Source organism: Melanotaenia boesemani, chromosome 3 (assembly GCF_017639745.1).
Source record: "Melanotaenia boesemani isolate fMelBoe1 chromosome 3, fMelBoe1.pri, whole genome shotgun sequence".
In the NCBI taxonomy this organism is placed as follows: Eukaryota; Metazoa; Chordata; class Actinopteri; order Atheriniformes; family Melanotaeniidae; genus Melanotaenia; species Melanotaenia boesemani.
Window position 1 is genome coordinate 7,897,765 of NC_055684.1, and position 20,015 is coordinate 7,917,779.

General features: G+C 40.8%; 2 protein-coding genes across 3 annotated transcripts; both read right to left on the reverse strand.

The window, feature by feature from the left end:
- Positions 1-1,218: 1,218 nt before the first annotated feature.
- On the reverse strand, positions 1,219-11,003 carry LOC121636857 (C->U-editing enzyme APOBEC-2-like). The gene is made up of 4 exons (XM_041980691.1): positions 10,686-11,003; positions 6,685-6,909; positions 4,868-5,176; positions 1,219-1,997 (listed from the first exon to the last, which is right to left on the reverse strand). The coding sequence occupies exons 1-3, from the start codon at positions 10,898-10,900 to the stop codon at positions 4,873-4,875; spliced, it is 744 nt and encodes a 247-aa protein (XP_041836625.1). The 5' UTR covers positions 10,901-11,003; the 3' UTR covers positions 1,219-1,997; positions 4,868-4,872.
- Positions 11,004-12,335: 1,332 nt separating this feature from the next.
- Positions 12,336-20,015, reverse strand: ddx27 (DEAD (Asp-Glu-Ala-Asp) box polypeptide 27). 2 transcript variants are annotated; one of them, XM_041981305.1, is made up of 21 exons: positions 19,819-20,015; positions 18,672-18,821; positions 18,538-18,597; positions 18,282-18,441; positions 17,949-18,001; positions 17,788-17,874; positions 17,541-17,646; positions 17,295-17,468; positions 17,036-17,186; positions 16,869-16,968; positions 16,171-16,312; positions 15,916-16,069; positions 15,750-15,831; positions 15,194-15,371; positions 15,009-15,115; positions 13,788-13,881; positions 13,567-13,661; positions 13,367-13,481; positions 13,174-13,267; positions 12,835-12,894; positions 12,336-12,459 (listed from the first exon to the last, which is right to left on the reverse strand). In XM_041981305.1, the coding sequence occupies exons 1-21, from the start codon at positions 19,900-19,902 to the stop codon at positions 12,441-12,443; spliced, it is 2,265 nt and encodes a 754-aa protein (XP_041837239.1). In that variant the 5' UTR covers positions 19,903-20,015; the 3' UTR covers positions 12,336-12,440. The 2 variants fall into 2 exon arrangements, with proteins under 2 accessions (XP_041837239.1, XP_041837238.1); XM_041981304.1 differs by having other exon boundaries at positions 13,174-13,270.

Sequence of the window (20,015 nt, forward strand, 5' to 3'; positions counted from 1 at the left end):
AGTGTATAAAATCAGTAACACAATCACTATCGCCGTTGCACAAGCACCCCTTTCCTCCTACTTTTCCGTTTACAAATACACATAGAGGCAAGAGTTTTTGTCGTTATAGATTAACTTTAAACTACACCATAATCTTATGTTTCCTAAACCAATGTGACCAAACAGCCCCCTTTAATTTATTTATTTATATAAATGACAGACGATAGTAACACAAGTTAGGAAAAGTACCTTTTATTGAAAACTCAGAGTTTTACAGAGAGGACATTAAGACAACCATCTCCATCACTGATATGTTCTCTCTTTAACATTTCACCTTTAAAAGGAAACCTAATTACTTTACATTATTTTCTTGTACACGGTATCTAGTAAACCTATGATGTGTTTGTTTGACTCAGAGTAATTAGAGGTTTCATGGTGGGATGGATAGTTTTATATGAGGACAATTGTGTTTTCGGTCTTTTCTCCATTTCGAAAGAAACTCTGATTAAGAAGTTTCTAAAATATTAAACTTAGACTGAAGGTCTGGAGCAGGATGGAGATGAGACTTGGACAAATAAAATCATCATCAGTCAGAAAAGAAAATGGCCATGAAAGACTAAAAAGAGTTATTTTATTTATGCATTGTGTAAACAACAACAACAGACCACAGTGTCACATGTTTAATGTGGGAGTGATTCACCAGAAACATCATCAACAAAAAAAACTGTTTTTACAGACAACAGTGGTAAAAAAAAAAAAAAAAGCTTCTTTGTGTTGAACCCAATTCACATTTAAAGGTACAAAAAAATTCAACTGAGCAGAAAAAGTTAGTGAATTTGTGTTTGGTGGGTTTTTTTTCTTTTGTTACAGCTGCCTGTCTTTGTGCCTAATTACTGTCTGATTTTGCATGTAAATGCCTGTGTGGCATCACCCACCAGAGACTGGCTATGCTCAACACACCTTGCTTCCTGCCTGCTGAGGATTGGCTCCATCCACCACACCCTTGCCTCTCACCAGCTGATTGGTTAATTGCCTGGCCAATCATCAACGCGGCAGCCATACTCTGGAGAACTATAAACCTGCAGCTGTGGATTCTTTGGAGACTGTCTGCACAGACAGTCTGCGCTTGGCGTGTGAATTGTTGGATTTGGTGGTGTTTGACTAGTAGGATTAATATTTTCTTCTGACAGTGTTAAAACTGTTTGGCTTTGAGTTTAGATTTTGGTTTTTACTGACTGATAGTCTTGTTTTCTGTTTTTTTTTTTTGTAAGACTTAAAGCCCTTTTGGCTTCTCCTTTAGTTATTTGTTAGTTTATTGGTAAAAGTAGAATGTGTCGGGCTAGTTGAGGTTTGTAGTTGTGTATAGTATTTTTGGTTAAATTGTAGATATTGGAGCTGGTTCACCTTTTGTTAATAAATAGAATAGCTGGCCAGGTTTTTGCTCACCTTTTTGATTATTCTGTTTTGCTTTTTACTGGCTTTTTTTTTTTTTATTGAATTTAGAAAATGGCTATTATATTGAGTTTTTTATTTATGCGGCTTCGCTACCCCAACACGTGATTCACCACCGTTGTTTTTTGAATGGTTCCTCATTTCCACTTGACACAAAAAAATCTGTTAACTTCCGGTGTTACATCTGTCCACAGTTCTCACTTTTTTGTTACGCCCGTCATACCCCTGTACTGTGTCGTAACATCTTTGCTGAAACAATTAATCCTAGATTGTTGGAAAGTCTGTTTTTTTTTTTTTTTTTTTTTTTCCTTTTAAATGGAGCCACATTTATAATGGAAATGTGGGTTTGCCTCTTTCTCTGTCAATGTCTGACACTAACTCTTGTTCAGTGTCATTTATTGGTTTGGATATAAGATTTTTACTGTTACAACAAAAAAATAATTACCAATTTTCTTACTTTGCATTTAATAAAAGTGTGGAGCAAACATCATTCTTCAAGAAGAAATCAGCAGCAGAGCCGGTCAGGGAGGCAGACGGCGGCCGCGACTGGTCGATGTGATGGACAGCTGGAGGATGGAGAGATGCTTGACGTTAGTAACAGGTAGTAAGATGAAGAGAGAAGAGTACAGGAGTGGATCATGGGACGTTTTCCAGCACAAACCAATCAGGACTGTGCAGGTGTGCATGTGGTTCTACCAGCCCCACCAGAAAAACACGGATTTTTACTTGACTCCATGTGATTTTGTGCATCTGGAATACTTGTTTTACCCTCAGAAAAAGTGTGATTTTGGAGCATTTTGACACTAAAAGCATGAAATTAATGTAATTTCTCGTTTGAAACCTATATGAATACAAGTGGAACCCACGTGGTCAAGTTCTAACGTATAAAACTGGTCCACATGTGAGGATTCATCATGAATGTTCTTCGTAGGTGTTAAAGTTCACATGCTTTCCTGAGATAAATGTGACAGGATCAGATGTCTGCAAATAGAATTTTCCATGAAAACAGTGTTGAATTTTCCAATCCAGACATCCAGGTGATTTTCTGAGGAGGTCTGCCAGTAGTACATGTATGAACGTGTGACAGTGTTACTGAGTTTGTGTTCAGATGAAGCTCCTACACATGCTGTGTTAAACATTTATTAACTTCGATGCGTTTTCTAGGCTGTTATCTAAAAATTTGATTTTTCTCATCCTTTAGGTCAAAAACCACCACTTTACCAACACCTAGACACACCAAACCTTCCAGTATCTCAAGTTTTTACAGAAGGGCTTTCTGATATCTCATTCACAGCCCGATTTACAGAGCATTTCATCCTAAAACCAATGGGAAAACTTTAGGTTTTTCTGGTTATCGACAGTATTTTCTAAATTATGAAGTGAATAATTGAGATATCTTAAATCCCCTCTGTAAAAAACTAAATGTGAAAATGAAAGTAATATTCAGAGATTAATCTCAAGTCTGATTGAATATGGAGATGAAGCTGGAACTTTGGTAGCAAGGAAAACCCTCATTTCTAATGGTTTTAACTTCTCACACTTGACTCTTGAACCTGACTGAATAAAGAAATAAAAGTGTTTGATGTTTGTTTGGGTTACGGTTCAACATCTATGCATTATTGTTTCAGGACAGTCTCAGCTGTCAGATTATGAAGCTAAAACTATGTAAAATTAATGTATCAATAGATATAGAAGCATAAAGGTAAACCACAACAACAAAACAGAATTTTTTACTAACAGTACTTGGTAGAAAAACACACAGATCAACAGTGACCAGGGGCCTCATTTATCAAACTGTGTGTAGCAAAGCAAACTACAGGTGGGTCTGCGGCACAAAAACGAAATGCTTCTACTTTCAGATTTATCAAAGCATACACACCCACGTCCTACGCCTGTTTCTGTTCATAAATCAGAATCAACTCTAAAGCGGGCGCACGTGAGGCAACGCCTTCCCATATGGTGGCTATAAATGGTCAGGTTAACGCCTGTAATACATATTCATCACATCATTAGCATGATGGCTTGGGAGGGAAAAGAAGGGAAGAAATGAATTTTTTCTAGGTGTGAGACAGAGATCCTGATGGACCATGTTGACAAACATCAAAATGTTTAATTGGTGGACACAGTGTAGGCATTACTGGTGTCAGAAAGGCAGAATAGTGGCAGCAGGTGGCAGACGCTGTCAACATAGCTTCAGAAGGAAGACACACACAATTGGAGTTCGAATCTTTTGCTTTGGAGAAAAGCATCTGCTAAATGACAGTAATGATGCCGGTAATTTAGTCATTTGTTTTAATTTATAAATGAAATATGTACAGATACATCTGAGATTGGTAGCAGTTTAAGTTAAATAATATTTCTTTCTAGTTGCTGGGTGCTCCAGCTGGGTGGGCGGTGCTCCAGCTGGGTGGGCGGTGCAGAGGAACACAATCACCGCTATTAATCACGTGGACAAGGAGTTGCGGGAAATAAAGACCGTCTTGACAGAAATTAGGACAACAATTTAAAAAAAGCATTGTGTAAGAATAAAAAATAAAAGGAAATCCACCTCTTGTGTGTTACATTAGCGTTGCATCACTTCTGGACCTCCAGTCTGCTTCAGGACCAAAGCTACTTTTCACACTGACTGCTACAGGCTGGCAGCAGACTGTCCACCTTATTTAGCTGGATAGATTTTATAACATTAAGTTTTGTTTCACAATGACAGATATTAGTGGTTGAGGTTCTTATTAATATCATCTCCTTTTTCCCTGAAAATCCTGTTGTTGTTTTCTTCTGTTTTGTTCCCTGAGTGTGTGCTATTAGTAGAATTAATATGGAATGTGTGTCTTTATCCATTTCTGCAAACAGCTTTAATTTCTAACATGTGATGTGAAAGGTAATGGTTAATTGTGCAGAAATGTCTCACATTTCACATTATCTTGATTTTATTTTGTACCGTTGGCGTCACCGTTTCCTGTTTAGCTAGATTCTGTGCGTACACCTGGGTCAGAGTTGCCGTGGGGGTAGGAACATTTTCCCGCCAAGTTTGGTTTTCATAAATCCCAAAAGTTGACTATATTTGGCGTACGCCAGTTTTTGTTTCTACGCCAGCTTTATACTGTAAATGAAGCCCTAAGCCTCTTCTCATCTGCACATCATTCTCTCAAGTCTTTCAGGAGAAAAAATATTGGGTTTGAAACAAACACACAACAGAAATTATTTACATATTACACTTTCCCTCCACCTGTTTTTGTTTTTGTTTTGTTTTTTTTTCTATTTAGTTATTTAAGCTACTATTTACCTACTATCCTCACAAAACCAACTCCTGGACGGGATGCCTGGAAAACTTCCATAGATCACCTAAAGATTAAGCTATCCATCCCAATTAGCCCGACAGAGTTTACAATATAAGTGATCTAGTGGAGTTTTAAGGGTTAATAAATGGATCACTTACTGTGTTTACTGCAGGATCTCTGCCAGCTTTTCATGGTAATACTCATAATTGTCTTTGCAGTCCTCCCACAGGTTCAAAGGTTGGTCCTCAGCCTCCACAAATGTGTCCCAGGTGTAGGAGAAGTCTAGAGGCTTCATCGCCCTCAGCTTGCAGCCAGCACTGTGCAGGATTTTCAGCCCAGCCTGGATTTCTGCTTCCTCCCACTCAAAGAGCCGAGCAGCAAAGATGCTCAACTTCACGTTTTTTCTGGACTTTAATATTTCAGCTATCTTGGAAGCACAAGCAGAGCAGGGACTGGAGGACATGTACCTGAGGAGAAAATGACAGAATGAGAAGAAGAAGATGATTTGTGCACATCAGAGATAAAAGTTAGTCTGTCAGCATCAACCAGCGTCTGATTTAACCTCCTCATCACAAGAGCCCCTGTGCAGGAGGCAGCATGAGCTCCTACATTACAGAGTGTCAGAGTATTTTTCCACCTGTTTGGTATTTGTTAGTGGTGAAGTTTTTTAATGGTAACTAGCGATACTACCGATACTTCAATATGGATACCTCCAATGCCAGCTTTTTATGTTACAACATCGATATTTAGGTAATGTGGGGTAAATGTGTAGCATATCACAAACTAGAATACATTGGAAAGTAACTATAATATCAGGATCTGGTCTAAATTATACCCAGTTGGTAGGAACTACTTCTTCTCCCGCCTTCCATAGTCATATGTGAAATAAGGTCCAGCGTAGCGGCACAGCACGTCACTCAGTCCATAGCATCACGCGTGGAGCTGAACAGCAACGGCATTGTATGGCGTGCATGGGTTGCAGCAACCCTGCAAACCTCCTTAAACATTTGAGTTTATCATAACACAGTATATAATGAATTATAAAGAGGAAGAGGAGGCGAGGAACATGTGCTGCAAGGACGAGACAGACGTCACTCTTAGATTGCTGCAGACAGGTACAAACAGGTACTATCAGGAACTGGCCACTGTTCAGGTATAGAGGGAGAAAATGTGGATTGTGTAACACTGATGCTGTAATTTGGGGAAATGATTTTCATCTATTTGCTTTGTTTAAGGTTTTGTGTTGATGTTTAAACAACAGGAGTCCCCTTCATTCTTAAGTTTTGCTGTTATGTACAATATTAAATTTAGTTATGAGCTAAATCATTGCTACATTAAATATCTATGAGTCCCTGAAGTCAGCTTACATTAATTCAACAGGCTTAGATTTAGTGGGTAAGGATGCTTGCAGAGGCCGCGTGTCATTAAAATATTTTAAGTCTTTTAAAAAATAAAAACATGGCTGAAAAATATTTAGTAGATAGAATCGATAGTAACATTAATCATTCTCATTTGTTTAGACTGATGGTTAACTGAATATTTTAATATGTAGGTGTTGACAAACACACAATTATTGTGGCATTTATATATTTATTTATGTATTTTACTGGCAATTTCAGTTTGAGTCACAAAGTATCCTATAAAAATGTTACTACCACTTCCTATCCCCTCAGTATAGGCAGTATAGTTTTTGTACAAAATATCGTATCAGTATTGTCGACACTGCTTGAATTTTACTTGGTAGTATTGAATCGGAAAGAAAATCAGTGGTCATCACGAATGGTAAAAGAGTCTATTTCATTTAGGTATTTATGGTAGCTCAAAGCTGTCGAACAGTATCAGATAAGACTAAAGAAAAAAAAACAGAGCAGTTAGTTCGATGTTTAAAAGAAGGCTGTTGTACTGTTTCCTAAGTATTTTGACTAAAGATATTTCACTAACATCTCCACTACATGATATAAAGACAGAATTGTACCAGGTGACTGTGTACTTGAGTGCAGGATCGATGTGCGGCAGACAGTGTGTGAAGAAGGCCTCCTCAGCATGAGTGCCAGCATGCTCGTCTTCCAGATAACCTCTCAGCAGTCCGTCAGGTGTGTCCCCTTTATCCACCAGATAACACAGGAAGGTCTTGTTTCTGCCTGAAGAATATTCTACATTCTTAAACTGGAACTTAAAGACAAATGGATCTATCCGGTCTCTGTGGACAAAACAAAAAGACAAGAACATAGTTTTCACAAGAGGCAAAAAACCAAAATCTTTTATTTATATTAGATTTATACCAGAGTATGGAAGTGGAATTTACATTATCATCCACTTATCATCCAAAATATGCATTTCACATGTATTCCACACAGATGAAACACGTGTTTCACCTGTGCAGAACCACAGGTGAAACACGTTTTTTTTTTTTGTTTGTTTGTTTGTTTTGTTTTGTTTTTTGTAAGGGTGTCAACATGTTTTATAAAAACGTAGATCTACAACACTGGCATGAACTGATTAATTAGAGGAAATAACATGTTCTTCTTGATCAGATACAACATATATTTGGAATTATTTATTTGATTAAAAAATTTTATTACTTAACTGGAACAATGTGGAATCAAGGGCATAGTTTTACAGAGGGTGAGAATCTATCTGAGGGACAGCAGGCACTTTGTAAAGTTGGGTGACCACTATTTGAACTGAGGTGTCCCCCAAATAAGAGTGGATCTAAACAACTACCATGGGGAGCCCCACAACTGATCTTTTCCACCTCAGAATAGCCACCATTAAAATAAGCTGTGTACTCATGATTACTAAGATAGCTTTCAATCCATTTAACAGCAGATGGTTCAAATCCATAACAAACTAACTTATTTAATAAAATACTATGATCTAAAACATCAAAGGCTACACTTAAGTCCAATAATACTGATCCTACCAGATTCTTCTCATCAGTCTCCTGTAGTCAGTTATCTGAGTGAGTGCTGTAGTTGTGGAATGATTCATCTTATAAGCATGTTGATATATTGTGTTTAACCCAGTCCACTCAAAATACTCTTGTATTTGATCATACACAATTTTTTCCATAATTTTGCTCTATGCATAGAATAAAGCCAAGAAAATGTTCTTGATGCACAGTGGCTTTTTTTGTTTACACAACAGACATGATTATGAAAGAGCATAGATAATACTTAAGTAGGTCCAGTGATTAGTTTAAAAGAGCTCTTGTTCTGTGAATAACTATAAATGGTGGGTTTTTCTTGTTTTGTTTTTGAGCTGTTGTATTTTTTAATTTTTTTATGTTCTGTTTGCATGTTTTGTGTATGTGGGTGTGCGTGCGTGGTGTATAAAATTATGTAAATAACTAAATTTGTAATGAAATATAGAGGAGACCCTAGGAAGAATAGTTACTGATGTTTCAGTAGATAATGGGGATCTTAAGAAATGAAATTAAATGAAATTAAATTAAAATTAGACAACCACAATTTTTTATCTTTTCAGAAAAACAGGCTAGCCTGATAGCGACCTTCTGTTTATTATGAAAATGTTATAAATAATGGTGTTATCATGGATCACTCATTGTGGCTTTATCATGTAGGGTCTCTGAATAAACCCTACATTTAGCAGCTGTGTTATAAACCTCCTGGACAGGATATAAACGTCTGGAAAACCTCCACTGATCAGCTTAAGGATAAGCCATCCATCCCAGTTCACTCCACAGCATTACACATTGCCTTTCCTGAGACATTGTTGATGATATAATTGATAGCGCTTGGAGGCGCTGGCCATCTAGCAGAGTTTTAATGGGCAGGTCTAACATATTTGTCAGGTCCAGTATTATGTAAATTCAACAACAGACTAATTTAAAAATAAAGAATAATACTAAAGTATCAAGAGGGGCCCTATATCCATAAAGCAACTGCAAGCTTCGGCACAACACAGCAGCCAAACCTTCATTCTGTCGGTACGATGCTGGACAGGACAAGTTTAAAAAAACTTACTGCTTACTGTAACTCTCTAATTTAACTTTAACTTAAAAAGGCAGCCTTCATGAGAGTTTTTGTGTGATTTTGTTGCACTTACAGTGACAACAGATATTCTGATTTCATTTCTCTTTTTAAAAGCATCAAACTTATCAGAAGAACAATCACAAACCTGTTGAAACCAAACAAACTGCTTTAAGTTTAAATAGTTAATCCTTAATTAAAAGTCAAGAAGCGATCGAAGGACAACTATAATAAACTCAGTAGAAGCAAATAGGGTGTCTGTTAGATCACTCCAAAATGTAGTTTCTATTAAATAAAATCATTCGTTCATTATCTTAACCGCTTAGTCCATGACGGGTCGCGGGTAAGCTGGAGCCTGTCCCAGCATTTTACCAGGTGAGAGGCAGGTACACCCTGGACAGGTCACCCGTCTGTCGCAGGGCCAACACAGATATGGACAAACAACCATTCACACACACACTCACTCCTAGGGAGAATTTAGAATAACCAATTAACCTAACATGCATGCATTTATTTTATGTAAATAAAATCATGTTTTGTCATTAAAGTTTTAAATCATGTTGTTTTAGCATAGCGTGCTAAAAGAAGAAAAAAACTTGTTAATGAAATGTAATAAAATTATGGAAATAATTTCCACATCAAATGCTTTAATTTAGTGAGAAAGAATGTTGCTGACTGAACTAAATGTAAATATTCTGGGTCAGCTTGATGTGTTATTACCATGGTTCAGTCTAACTAGATCTGTAAGGGTAAATATATTAACCAGAATCTGACCTGATTTTGTTGTTCCATTTAAACTTGTATAATAAGAGGATGATCTACTTAATTTAATAGTGTACTTACAATTAGGACAATAACATGAATAAATTGTGCTGATCCAACAAAACAAAGTTAAGTTAATTCAATCAGAAATGTTGTTAAATCATATGTTTACCTCCATCTGGCATCAGGTTTGAAAAAACAGAACAAAAAGGAGGAAAGAAACTGTCATATTCTGGCAGCTGGAGCGCCACAAAATGCTGTGAAACACCTGAGAAAAAAATTGTAAAATTAGAGTAATGTATTCTGTAAAATGTAGTTTAGGCCTTTACTTCTCTGTTGGATCCTAGTTTTAATTCTGCTGTGTTTAGAACTTCTTGTTCACATTTTTACGTCATCAGACCAAGACAACACCTGATTAAATGTCCTTCAATCAGGACATAACATCACTGTAGCATGAACGTTTCACATTTACCCTAAAAATTTCTTAAAGCTTTTTGAGTGTGTGAGATGGCTCATTTGACAAGGCGTTGAACTCCCATTTAGAAGACTAGAGTTCAGGGCATACGATCTTCTCGTCTGGGTCCTTTGGCAACACCCATACCGCCAACCTCATACCATGAAAGTCACGCTGTCTTAGATGTTCGTCACCTGGTCAAACAAGTCTGCATCATGAGCTGAGGAACCAGGGCACTGAAACGAGCTACGCCAGTTAGCACCAGTAGGTTAAACATATAATTAAACTGCATTTCTAATGAATAAACTTTGTTTTGGTAGATGAGCACATTTAATTCATGTTATTGTACCATTTTAAAAAGTAGTTGTAACCACCTTAATAAATAAAGTAGCTCATCCTTCTATCAGACAAGTTGAAATGGCACAATAAAACCAAGTCAGGTCCTGGTTAATAAGTTATTTTTACCTTTAACAGTAATAGAACAGTAACCCCAAAACATCATGCTGACCCAGAATATTTACATTTAGTTCAGACAACGTTTTTTCTCACTAAAATAATGCTTTTATGTGGAAATAAATTTCTTACATTCACCTAACAAGTTATTTTTTCAGCATATGCTGGGATTAAATGGATAGAGACTGGAAATAGAGAAAATATGCTGTGGGATTCTGATTAATTCTGGTCCATAAACTCAGTGATATGGGCCGAGCACCTGGTGATGTGGACTGGTACTTGGTAATGACTGAGTACTATTTGATGTGGACCTACCCTGTGATGATTTCAAATGGAGGAAGTTCCATGGGCTCAACCTCAAACTCTCCATTCTGACCGTCAGCCGCAGCATCGTTGGTGGAGGATGCAGCTTGCCCATTATTCCCAGTTTGATCTCCTTCCTCCTTCGTTTCCTTCGTTTCCTTCAAGCCTTCAGTGACTTCCTCAGATTTTCTGTCTTTTCTTTTCAACGTGCGACCTTTTTCAGCCATGAGGGACAACAAAATGATTCTCAGAACCAGTGTTCAGGACGTCTAAAACAAAGTGAAGTTATTAAAAAAAAGATGAAGATGAGGGACAAAGACAGCTGACGTGTTACAGAAATGAAAAGGCACCACTCAGTAAGGGTGGAAGAGGGTGGAAGAGCCGGGTGAAGAAACATCAGCCAATGAGAGAGCCGGAAAGAGGAGACGAGTTCAGGTCTATATAATATGGCTACCAGCATGGTGTATATTAAGGTCCATCTACACTTGGTCTTTAATCTGCTGGAAGTCTTACTGAAGGTTAGGAAGAAGAAACCCTGAATGAAAATAAAAGTTTAAACAAAAACTACACAAAGTTTTTTTGACCCACCTAAAGATCTGACTGAATTTTGGCCCAAGAAATGTGATTATTTAAACACATTGAAGCAGACTTAGAATAAAACAGAGTCTCTCAGCAGTTCTTTCTAAAAATATCAAAGAGTTATTTAGGTCGAACAGAAGCTGACCAGCAGCTGCACTTCACAGACTGGGCAAGTTTATTTAAAGAGCTGGAGGGGCTGGGGGTCAGGGTGGGGGTGCAGACGTCTATATACTGTATCTGCACTCTGACTTTATATCCACCACCACGTGAAGTCAGGATATCAGCTGTTCGTTTTCAGTAGTTTTCATTATGTTTGTTCGCAGACAGCATTCCCAAGAAGGTAGGGAACTGGAATGGGACTAGGAAGGTTTGTTCAACTCCAGGCTAATGGATGTGACTAATCCTCCCCAAACAGCTGCATGACGTGAACCTGGCATTTCTTGACCTGAAGGACTTAAATACAGACTGTACTTGTCTGTATCATGAGCATGCAGACTCCAGGTCAGTCTGAACACATCGGATCCATCTCTAAAGGTTTTAATAAATATGTGTTAAAAGACAGTTTCACTGCTGGGATTGCTGGTGTGACTGGTTCTGGACTTCATGTCCGGTGCTGATCATACATCCATCCATTTTCTACCACTTATCTGGAGTCAGGTCGTAGGGGCAGCAGCTTAAGCAGGGAAGCCCAGCGTTCCCCCTCATCTGGGGGAATCCTGAGGCATTCCCAGGCCAGTTAAGAGACGTAGTCCCACCAGCATGTCCAGGTTGTTCCCCAGAGCCTTCTCCCAGTGGGACATGCCTGGAACATCTCACTAGGGAGGCGTCCAGCCCTGGATGTAAGGGAATTACCTCGCAGATTTAACCGTGAGAAAAGTAATATGATTACTGATTACAAATCCACTGAAAACATCTCAGTATTAATAAATCCTCCATGCCTTGATCCCCTTCTATACACAGCCTCTGTGCCTGTGATTCGTTTTGTCTTTTCATTTTAAAAAGTAGAAGATTAACAAGTTTTGTGTTGACATGGTTAAAATTTTTCAGCTGAGCAGGAGCGTCTTCACAAACCAGAAACACCATCTACACAATTCAACTTTATTTAAAATGTGTGGAAGAACAGAAACAAAGACAAACATACAGAATGAAGACAAAGCGAACATGTGGAGAAGTCGTCCTCCGTCCACCTCACTTCTTCTTCTTGAACCTGTGGAAAGGAGCAGAGGGTCGGCCATCTTTAACTCTGAGCAGAGGTCTGAACTACAGAGAGTGTTCACCATATCCAGGTCAAGTTTGTATCTTTTTCAACAATTGGTCTAGATGATTTGAAAATTACTTTTTACTTTAACCTGCTTTATCAACACTTTATAGGCCCCAAAAAACACAAAAGTAATCAAATCAAAACTGAAAAACTTTGCAGGATCAGCTGATTTGAACACATTTGTCTATCATTTTAAAAATGACAAATATATGAAAAGAAATGCTGCCCCTGACGTTTCCCATCCAGGCTCTGACCCAAGAGGACCAGAACACTGGACACTTCTGATCCCGAAATGCAGGAGACACACGGGATGAGACTGACCTGGAGCTGCCCGACCGCTTCCTGTCCAGTCCAAGTCGTTTCCTGTCTTCAAAGGATGGTCTGTAAAAACGAAGACAGGAGGTGAGACCGGTGTACTGGGACACACTAAAGTCCAGACGTTAAGTCAGGACATTCAGATGTCTAGATATTAGGACGCTCTGACGTCCAGACATCCAAACGTTCAGACATCCACATATCCCCACATTCAGTCATCCAGATATTCAGACATCTAGACGGAGAGACATCCAGACTTCCAGACATCTGGACGTCCAGACATCCAGACATCTGAATGTCCAGACTGTCAGACGTCCAGACAGAAGTCCAGATGTTCAGTCTCACCCTGCTCTGTACTGTTTCAGAGTCTTCCTGCTTGTGTTCGTCAGCTCCTGATCAAACGTTGACTTCCTTTTTCCTCGTCCTGGTTTCTGAGTGGCTGCTGCACAGAGACAGTTTGTTTAGAAGACGAGTCTGCAGTGTGTGTGTGTGTGTGTGTGTGTGCGTGCGTGTGTGTGTATGTGTGTGTATGTGCTACCTGTAGTCTCTTCCTCGGCCATCGCTCTCGCCCTCTTTGGTCGTCTCTCTCTCTTGGCCGCCCGTTCAGCAAACATTTGAGCCTTCAAGATCTCGAATTGAGCACGCTCCTCAGACTGTGACATCACGAGCAGAAACATCACATTGAGCATGCTCAGTTCACCCCAGGTACAGTGGTGAGTGATTGACAGGTGCCGTTACCGTCAGCTGTTGTTTCTTCTTTCCTTCTTTCAGGAATTTTTCTCTCTTCTTCTTTCCTCTCAGAGCGACATCAAAGTCCTGCAGAGCCTTCGCCACTGAAACATCAACACAGTCACTACACAGTACTTCACACAGTACTAAACAGTACTACACACAGTACTAAACAGTACTACACACAGTACTACAGAGTAAAACATTGTGAACTGAGTAGTTCTACTCACTGCGACTTTGTTTTCGTTCTTGTTGAGTCTGAAACCAAACTCTCTGGGATTGACAGGAGGTGGAGTCATCAAGACGCTTCTGAGCCACGCTCAACTACACACACACACACACACACACACACACACACACACACACCATTGATTTCAGCACAGACTCAAAGTCGCCATCTTGATCAGAAGTCTGACTTCAGTTTGAAAGAAAAACTGAATCTGAGCTCCAACTGAGATCCTACTGTTTCTACTGAAAGCTCTACTTTTTGCTCAGGGTTCTGGTTTTGGTTAAACCTCCAACAATTTAAAATCAGACTAACTTTGATAAACAGGTGACTTAAGTCAGACATGTGGCCATGTGCACATGTGACCAGGGCCTTAATTTCTCAATTTTTTGTAGAAACTGTCCTAAATTTTACGAAGAGTAAAATCCGGATTTATCAAACACGCAGGTGGAGCAATTTATGTCCATCCTGATTTTTACTGCAACGTTTAATTAATAAAACATAACAAAGAAACACAACAGAGCACATGATTTGTCCCTATTTAAGAAAAGAAAAGAAAGAACGAAAGAAAGAACGAACGAACAAACAAACGAACGAAAGAAAGAAAGAAAGATATTGCTATTTCGAAGGACAGAACTGATTACAGACGTCATTTATGGTGAGAATCTCACTAATGAAAGCATTAATCCAAGCATGGTTTCATGCGTGTGCATGATGGGAGTCCTCAAGGAACATAGGTTAGTAACCACTGTCCTAAATTACCTGCTCATGTGCATTCACGAAGGCCCTCATTTAATCATACATAGAAACAACACGCCCCCTTAGAAGTCCCGCAGAAATCACCTGATGTTACCGTCTGTCTGTCACAGGTGTGTTTGGTAAGTTTTGAAACCAAATAAGCTACACATCCTTTTAGTTTTTGTCTAAAAGATTTCTCACTGAATAATTATTTTTTCAACTAAATAAAGATTACAGGTGCTGAGATCACAGCAACACCTGAAAAATGATGCAGTTTCCCTGTTTCACCACTAGAATCAGTGCGTACGTCTGGTTGCAGCTGTTCATACACAGAAGAACATTTCTAAGTATAAGTACAAGATAGTAAATTCCACACTTCCGACCAGGCGTACAAGCGACCAGGCATACAGGCAGCCAGGCGTACCGGATGCCAGCCGGCCAGGCGTACGGGCAACCAGGCGTACGGGCAACCAGGCATACATCTTACCTTTGCCTCAGATGCAGCCAGTTCTTTTTCTTCTCTCTCCAGCTTTATCACAGCTTCCACATCTTTCTCCAGTTTAGAAATGAGATCTCTGAACTTCAGGATGACCTCTGCACAGAGTTCAGCTTACATGTAGGTTACTGCAGCAGGTGAGCTCACGCTCCTCTGATCACTGCAGGCGAGCATACCTGCTGGAAGGACGCGAGCCTTGACGCTGTTCTTCGCAGACTTCACGACTTCTTTCAGCATCTTCCTCTCAGACTCTCCGACCAAAGACAGAGAACGTCCTGACCGGCCGGCTCTGGCGGTCCGACCCACTCGATGGACGTAATGTTTGACCGTTGAAGGCATGGTGAAGTTGATGACCTGGGACAGGAGGACAGACTTTCAGTTCAGACACACGGAAGACCTTCTCCTTGGAAACTGAAAGTTCTCTGCAGCTGATTTGATCAGTTTATTGTGAACAGATAAGAAAACAAAATAAAATGTCAAATTAGACGTGATTGTAAAAATAAACATAAATATTTATCTGAAGAAGAACCAACTATAAAATGTTTTTGGTTTCTTTATCACAAATAAGACTTGACAGCCAGGATTTTACTATTAAAAAAACACGCGGTCACAGAATTATCACTTCTACAAACTGAGCATCTACATGAAAGTTCGGTTTGTCCGGAACGTGTCAGTAGAACCACGGCGTGCCGGCGGGCCGAGACAACCTGTTTAGTAAAATCAGCTTCTCACCGTTTTCACTCCATCGATGTCTAGACCTCGAGCCGCCACATCCGTCGCCACCAACACGTCAATCTGCTCATCTTTGAAACGCCTGGATGATGAGAAGACATGATGAGAAAAATTAAGGGACACAAAGAACACAAGAACAAATAAATTAAGAATAAAGAACAAGAACCTGAGGTTCTCCAGTCTCTGGTTCTGGCTCAGTTCTCCGTGCAGCTCTCCGACCTTCAGGCCCATCAGTCCCAGCAGGATGTGCAGTCTGTGAGCCTGTTTCCTCGTCTGGGTGAACAACATCACGTGATCCTGGAAGGTCCGAGTCAGCAAAGCTGGGAACACATGGAGCAGTCAGTGGCTGCAGGGGAACCATGGTAGCAGGACCAGACCAGGACTGGAACAGGACCACAGCAGGACCGTTAGCAGAACCTACCTGCCACCACAGCCTCTCGGTCTCCTTCTCTGTGAGGTCGGATTCTGACAAATTCCTGCCGCAGGTACGGAGCCACGTCGGTGTTGCTGTTCACAAAGATCCTGACCGGCTGCTTCAGGGACACAGCGGCCAGATCCTTTACCTGGATACAGGTCACATGACTCAGGTTTACTTGTGGCTCACTGGTCTCCTGTGCTTCTTTTTCAAAACCAAAGTAACTTCTAATCAGCTGGTATGCAGAAATGATGTCATGATCATGTGACTTGTCTGGTGCATTTTCATGCTTCAAACATTTGTTTTGCTTGTATTGTGGACGCGTTTATCATGAAACATCCAGAAAATTCATGTGATTTCTGGATTAATTTTGAACGGCACTGCTGATCTTGTCTTTGAGAAAGTTGATTTTTGTTGTGGAAACTGGATTTTTGAGCCTGATGGGAGGGGCTTAACAGGGCCTTCCACAGATAAAGGTGTGTGTGTAATCTAGCTGAGGTGGAGGTAACGTTAGGTTCTGTTTACTCAGCCTGGAAATATAACTTCAGCCGCCTTTTTGTGAATATGTGAACAGATTTTCTAGACTGATGAATGGAAGATTTTTCTGCTGATGAGTACAGCTGTTTGGGGGAAAGAGCGCGATAAATATCCACCCACAGGTGGATACAAAGAGCCCGTCACATGACTCGGATGTAGGAACATACCTCCTCTGACATGGTGGCAGAGAACAGCATCGTCTGCCTGTTGTAGGAACACAACCTGATGATCTCCTTCATCTGCTCTTCAAAGTACTCGTCCAGCATCCTGAAAGAACCGCTTAGGTAAGTCCGCTGATGGAGACATGTTCTCCTGCTCAGGTGTGAAGTTTTACCTGTCAGCCTCGTCCAGGATCAGGATCTCGATGTGGGTCAGCTCAAAGCTCGGTGTGTTGTGTAGGTGATCGATCAGTCGGCCCGGTGTAGCTATCAGAACATCTGGGCCCGCCCTCAACGCCGCCTCCTGAGACTTCAGGTCTAAACCACCTAAAGACATGACACCACAACAAGTTAGCTGAGGTCCACATCAAGACCTGAGTGCAGTACACCACCTGAACTCTAATTACAAACAGTAAACAAAATAAACATTCATACCAACAGCCAGGCAGGTGGTGATGGAGGTGAACTGAGCCAGCTGACGGGCCACAGAGTGAACCTGGATCCCCAGCTCTCTGGTGGGAACCAGAACCAAGACCCGAGTCACCTGGGATGTCCTAGGTTTATAAACCAAACGTTCCAACACGGGTAACATGAAGGCTGCAGTCTTCCCTGAGGAGGGAAATCATTCGGTAAATAAACCTATCCCGGCACCACAAACCCGTCCCAGAATGCTGATGGTACCTGTCCCAGTAGCAGCACAGGCGCACAGGTCTTTGCCCAGCAGACCGACTGGAACGCAGGCCTTCTGGATCGGGGTCGGCTGCTTGAAGCCCAAAGCTGTGACGGCCTGCAGGAAGAAAGGAGTTCAGGTACTAGTTCAGATGGGAATCAGTGCCGAGGTGGCGCTGGTTCCTGGGCCCGGCCTGATTTGAGCCAGTTGGTTCTGTGTTGGGCGAGAACCTGAAGTCCGTTCATTTCAGAGTTTTACCTTCAGGATGGGTCTGGACAGGTTCATGTTTTCAAAGGTCAGCTGATCATCGTACTGAGACGCATCTTCACAGAACGTCTGCTGAGCCTGAACACAAACAAACGCCGTTACCACGGTAACATGACACATGAACTCTGACACCAGCTGTTCCTCTTCCTCACCTCCTCTTCAGCCTTCCTTTTCCTGCCATGGCGTTCCTTCTCTCTCAGGGTGTCTGATAGGAAACAGAAAGCAAACAAGAAAAGTCAAATCCTGAAGTCAGAACCAAAACTTCCAGACGCTCCACATGCTCCAAGAACAATAACACTGGCAGAACATTTCAAGAACTTCTTTTAAAATCAAGAAAAACAAAAATGTATGTTATTTTTTCCTGAAAGTTTCCCAAATCTTTCCTGGAGATTAGATGATCTGAATAACTCAAAGAAAACTATTTTGTATTATATTATATTATTATTATTATTATATTATTATTTAAAAAGAACCAATATATCCACCTGATTTGGTCAGAACCTCTTCGTCACTTGAGCCAAACTCCTCCTCGTCCTCGTCATCTTCATCACTGTGATCAGCAGGCTCAGCTTTTACGTCTTCATCCTCCTCCTCCTCAGTATTCCCTGATGAACCTTCAGCAGCAACACTCTGAGATGATTTCTCCTGTGGGTTAAAGTAAAACTCACTTGAATTGGGACCTGACAGGACAGGAAGTAGAACCTCATAGGACAGGAAGTAGAACGGGCTCTGCGGACTCACCTCAGCTTTCCTTTTCTTCCGGATTTTCTCTATTTTCTGGTCCAGAGTTGTGATGGTTCTCTACAGACAGAACATGACGTCAGACTGCTGAAAACTAAGTACAACGTTCTACTACAGGTTCTGCTGCATTCTACCTTCTTCTTCAGCTGTTTCAGGACGTCGCTCATGGTCCAATCTTCATCCACGTTCAGCCCGTCTCTTTCTCCAAACTCAAAGTCACAGTTAAAGTCTCTCGACCCGTGGCTCCCAAACTTCTTCTTCCTGTTCAGAACAATGGGTTTGTCCTGCAGACACACAACAGCTGGTAAAAAAAAGGGTAAACAACTGGTAAACTATGTAAACTCAGTAAACTCTGATCTCTGTTGGGTTTCCACAGCCAACCGTACTTTACTTGGTAGGTGGAGTATAAGCTGGATAGCAATAGATGCGTCAGCTACATAATCATGTGATGTCATGGTGGCGCGACACAACTTTCTTGAATTATAACAAAGCAGAATGTGACACAGAAACAAAAGAGAATGGTTGACATCCAGCAGTTTGTGTTCTTTCTTCTTGGCATGTGGCTTTAAATAACCAAAAGCTCTTACAGTAGAGAAGTCCACGGACTGGAGGCATGAAGAAAAATCTGAACCCGAATCCTTCCAAAACCAAGGAACTCATACTATAATGGGCCAGACACCCGTTACCCTCCACTGGACTTCATAGAGTGGAGAGGGTCTTCAGGTTCCTGGATCCATGTCTCCAAAGCCCTCTGCTGGACAACTAACTACAGCATTACAGGAAAACAAACAAACAAACAAAAAAGTCCCAGCAGCATCTCCGGTTCCTAGATATGATCAAGAGAAACTTCTAGACTTTCTACGACAGCTGTCCAGTTGTTCATTTCTGCTGGTAGTAGCTGCTCTGAAGAGCATTACATTACCACGGAAACCCTGCTGTCCATCAGGTTACCGGAGACCATGAATCCAGCTGAACATGTTTATATTCTGTCCTAATGTAGAGCTGGATGTTAAAGAACCCGAGGAGAAAAATTAATGATCTCTGATTGGTTCCTGCAGACTATTTCTTATCTTTGATACTTAGTGAGAACAATCAATCTATCAAACGCGGTTATGTCTGGGTTCCTGGCTGTTGTTGTTTTTCCCAGCTGGGTAAGATCTACTACTCCACCAGCCAGCTCGCTTCTCAAAATTTATTTCCAGAAGTTCCGGACCAACTGGCGGTGAAGCAGCCCAGCTCGGGTCCAGCTCTCCCGGTCCGATCCAGCTTTGACAGACTCACCTCCTGCTCGGACTCAGTGTCGGGTTCTTCCGGACTCTGGTCCTCGTCCCGGATTGTCCCGATCATCCCGAACTGCTCCAACATGTTTCCTGGACTGTGGACGCAGACTGGATCGGCAAAAAAATTATTCTAAACAGATTCTGTAGCTATCCCACTCCACACGTGTGTTGACGGAACTCGGAAGTGAAAGCCGCTGG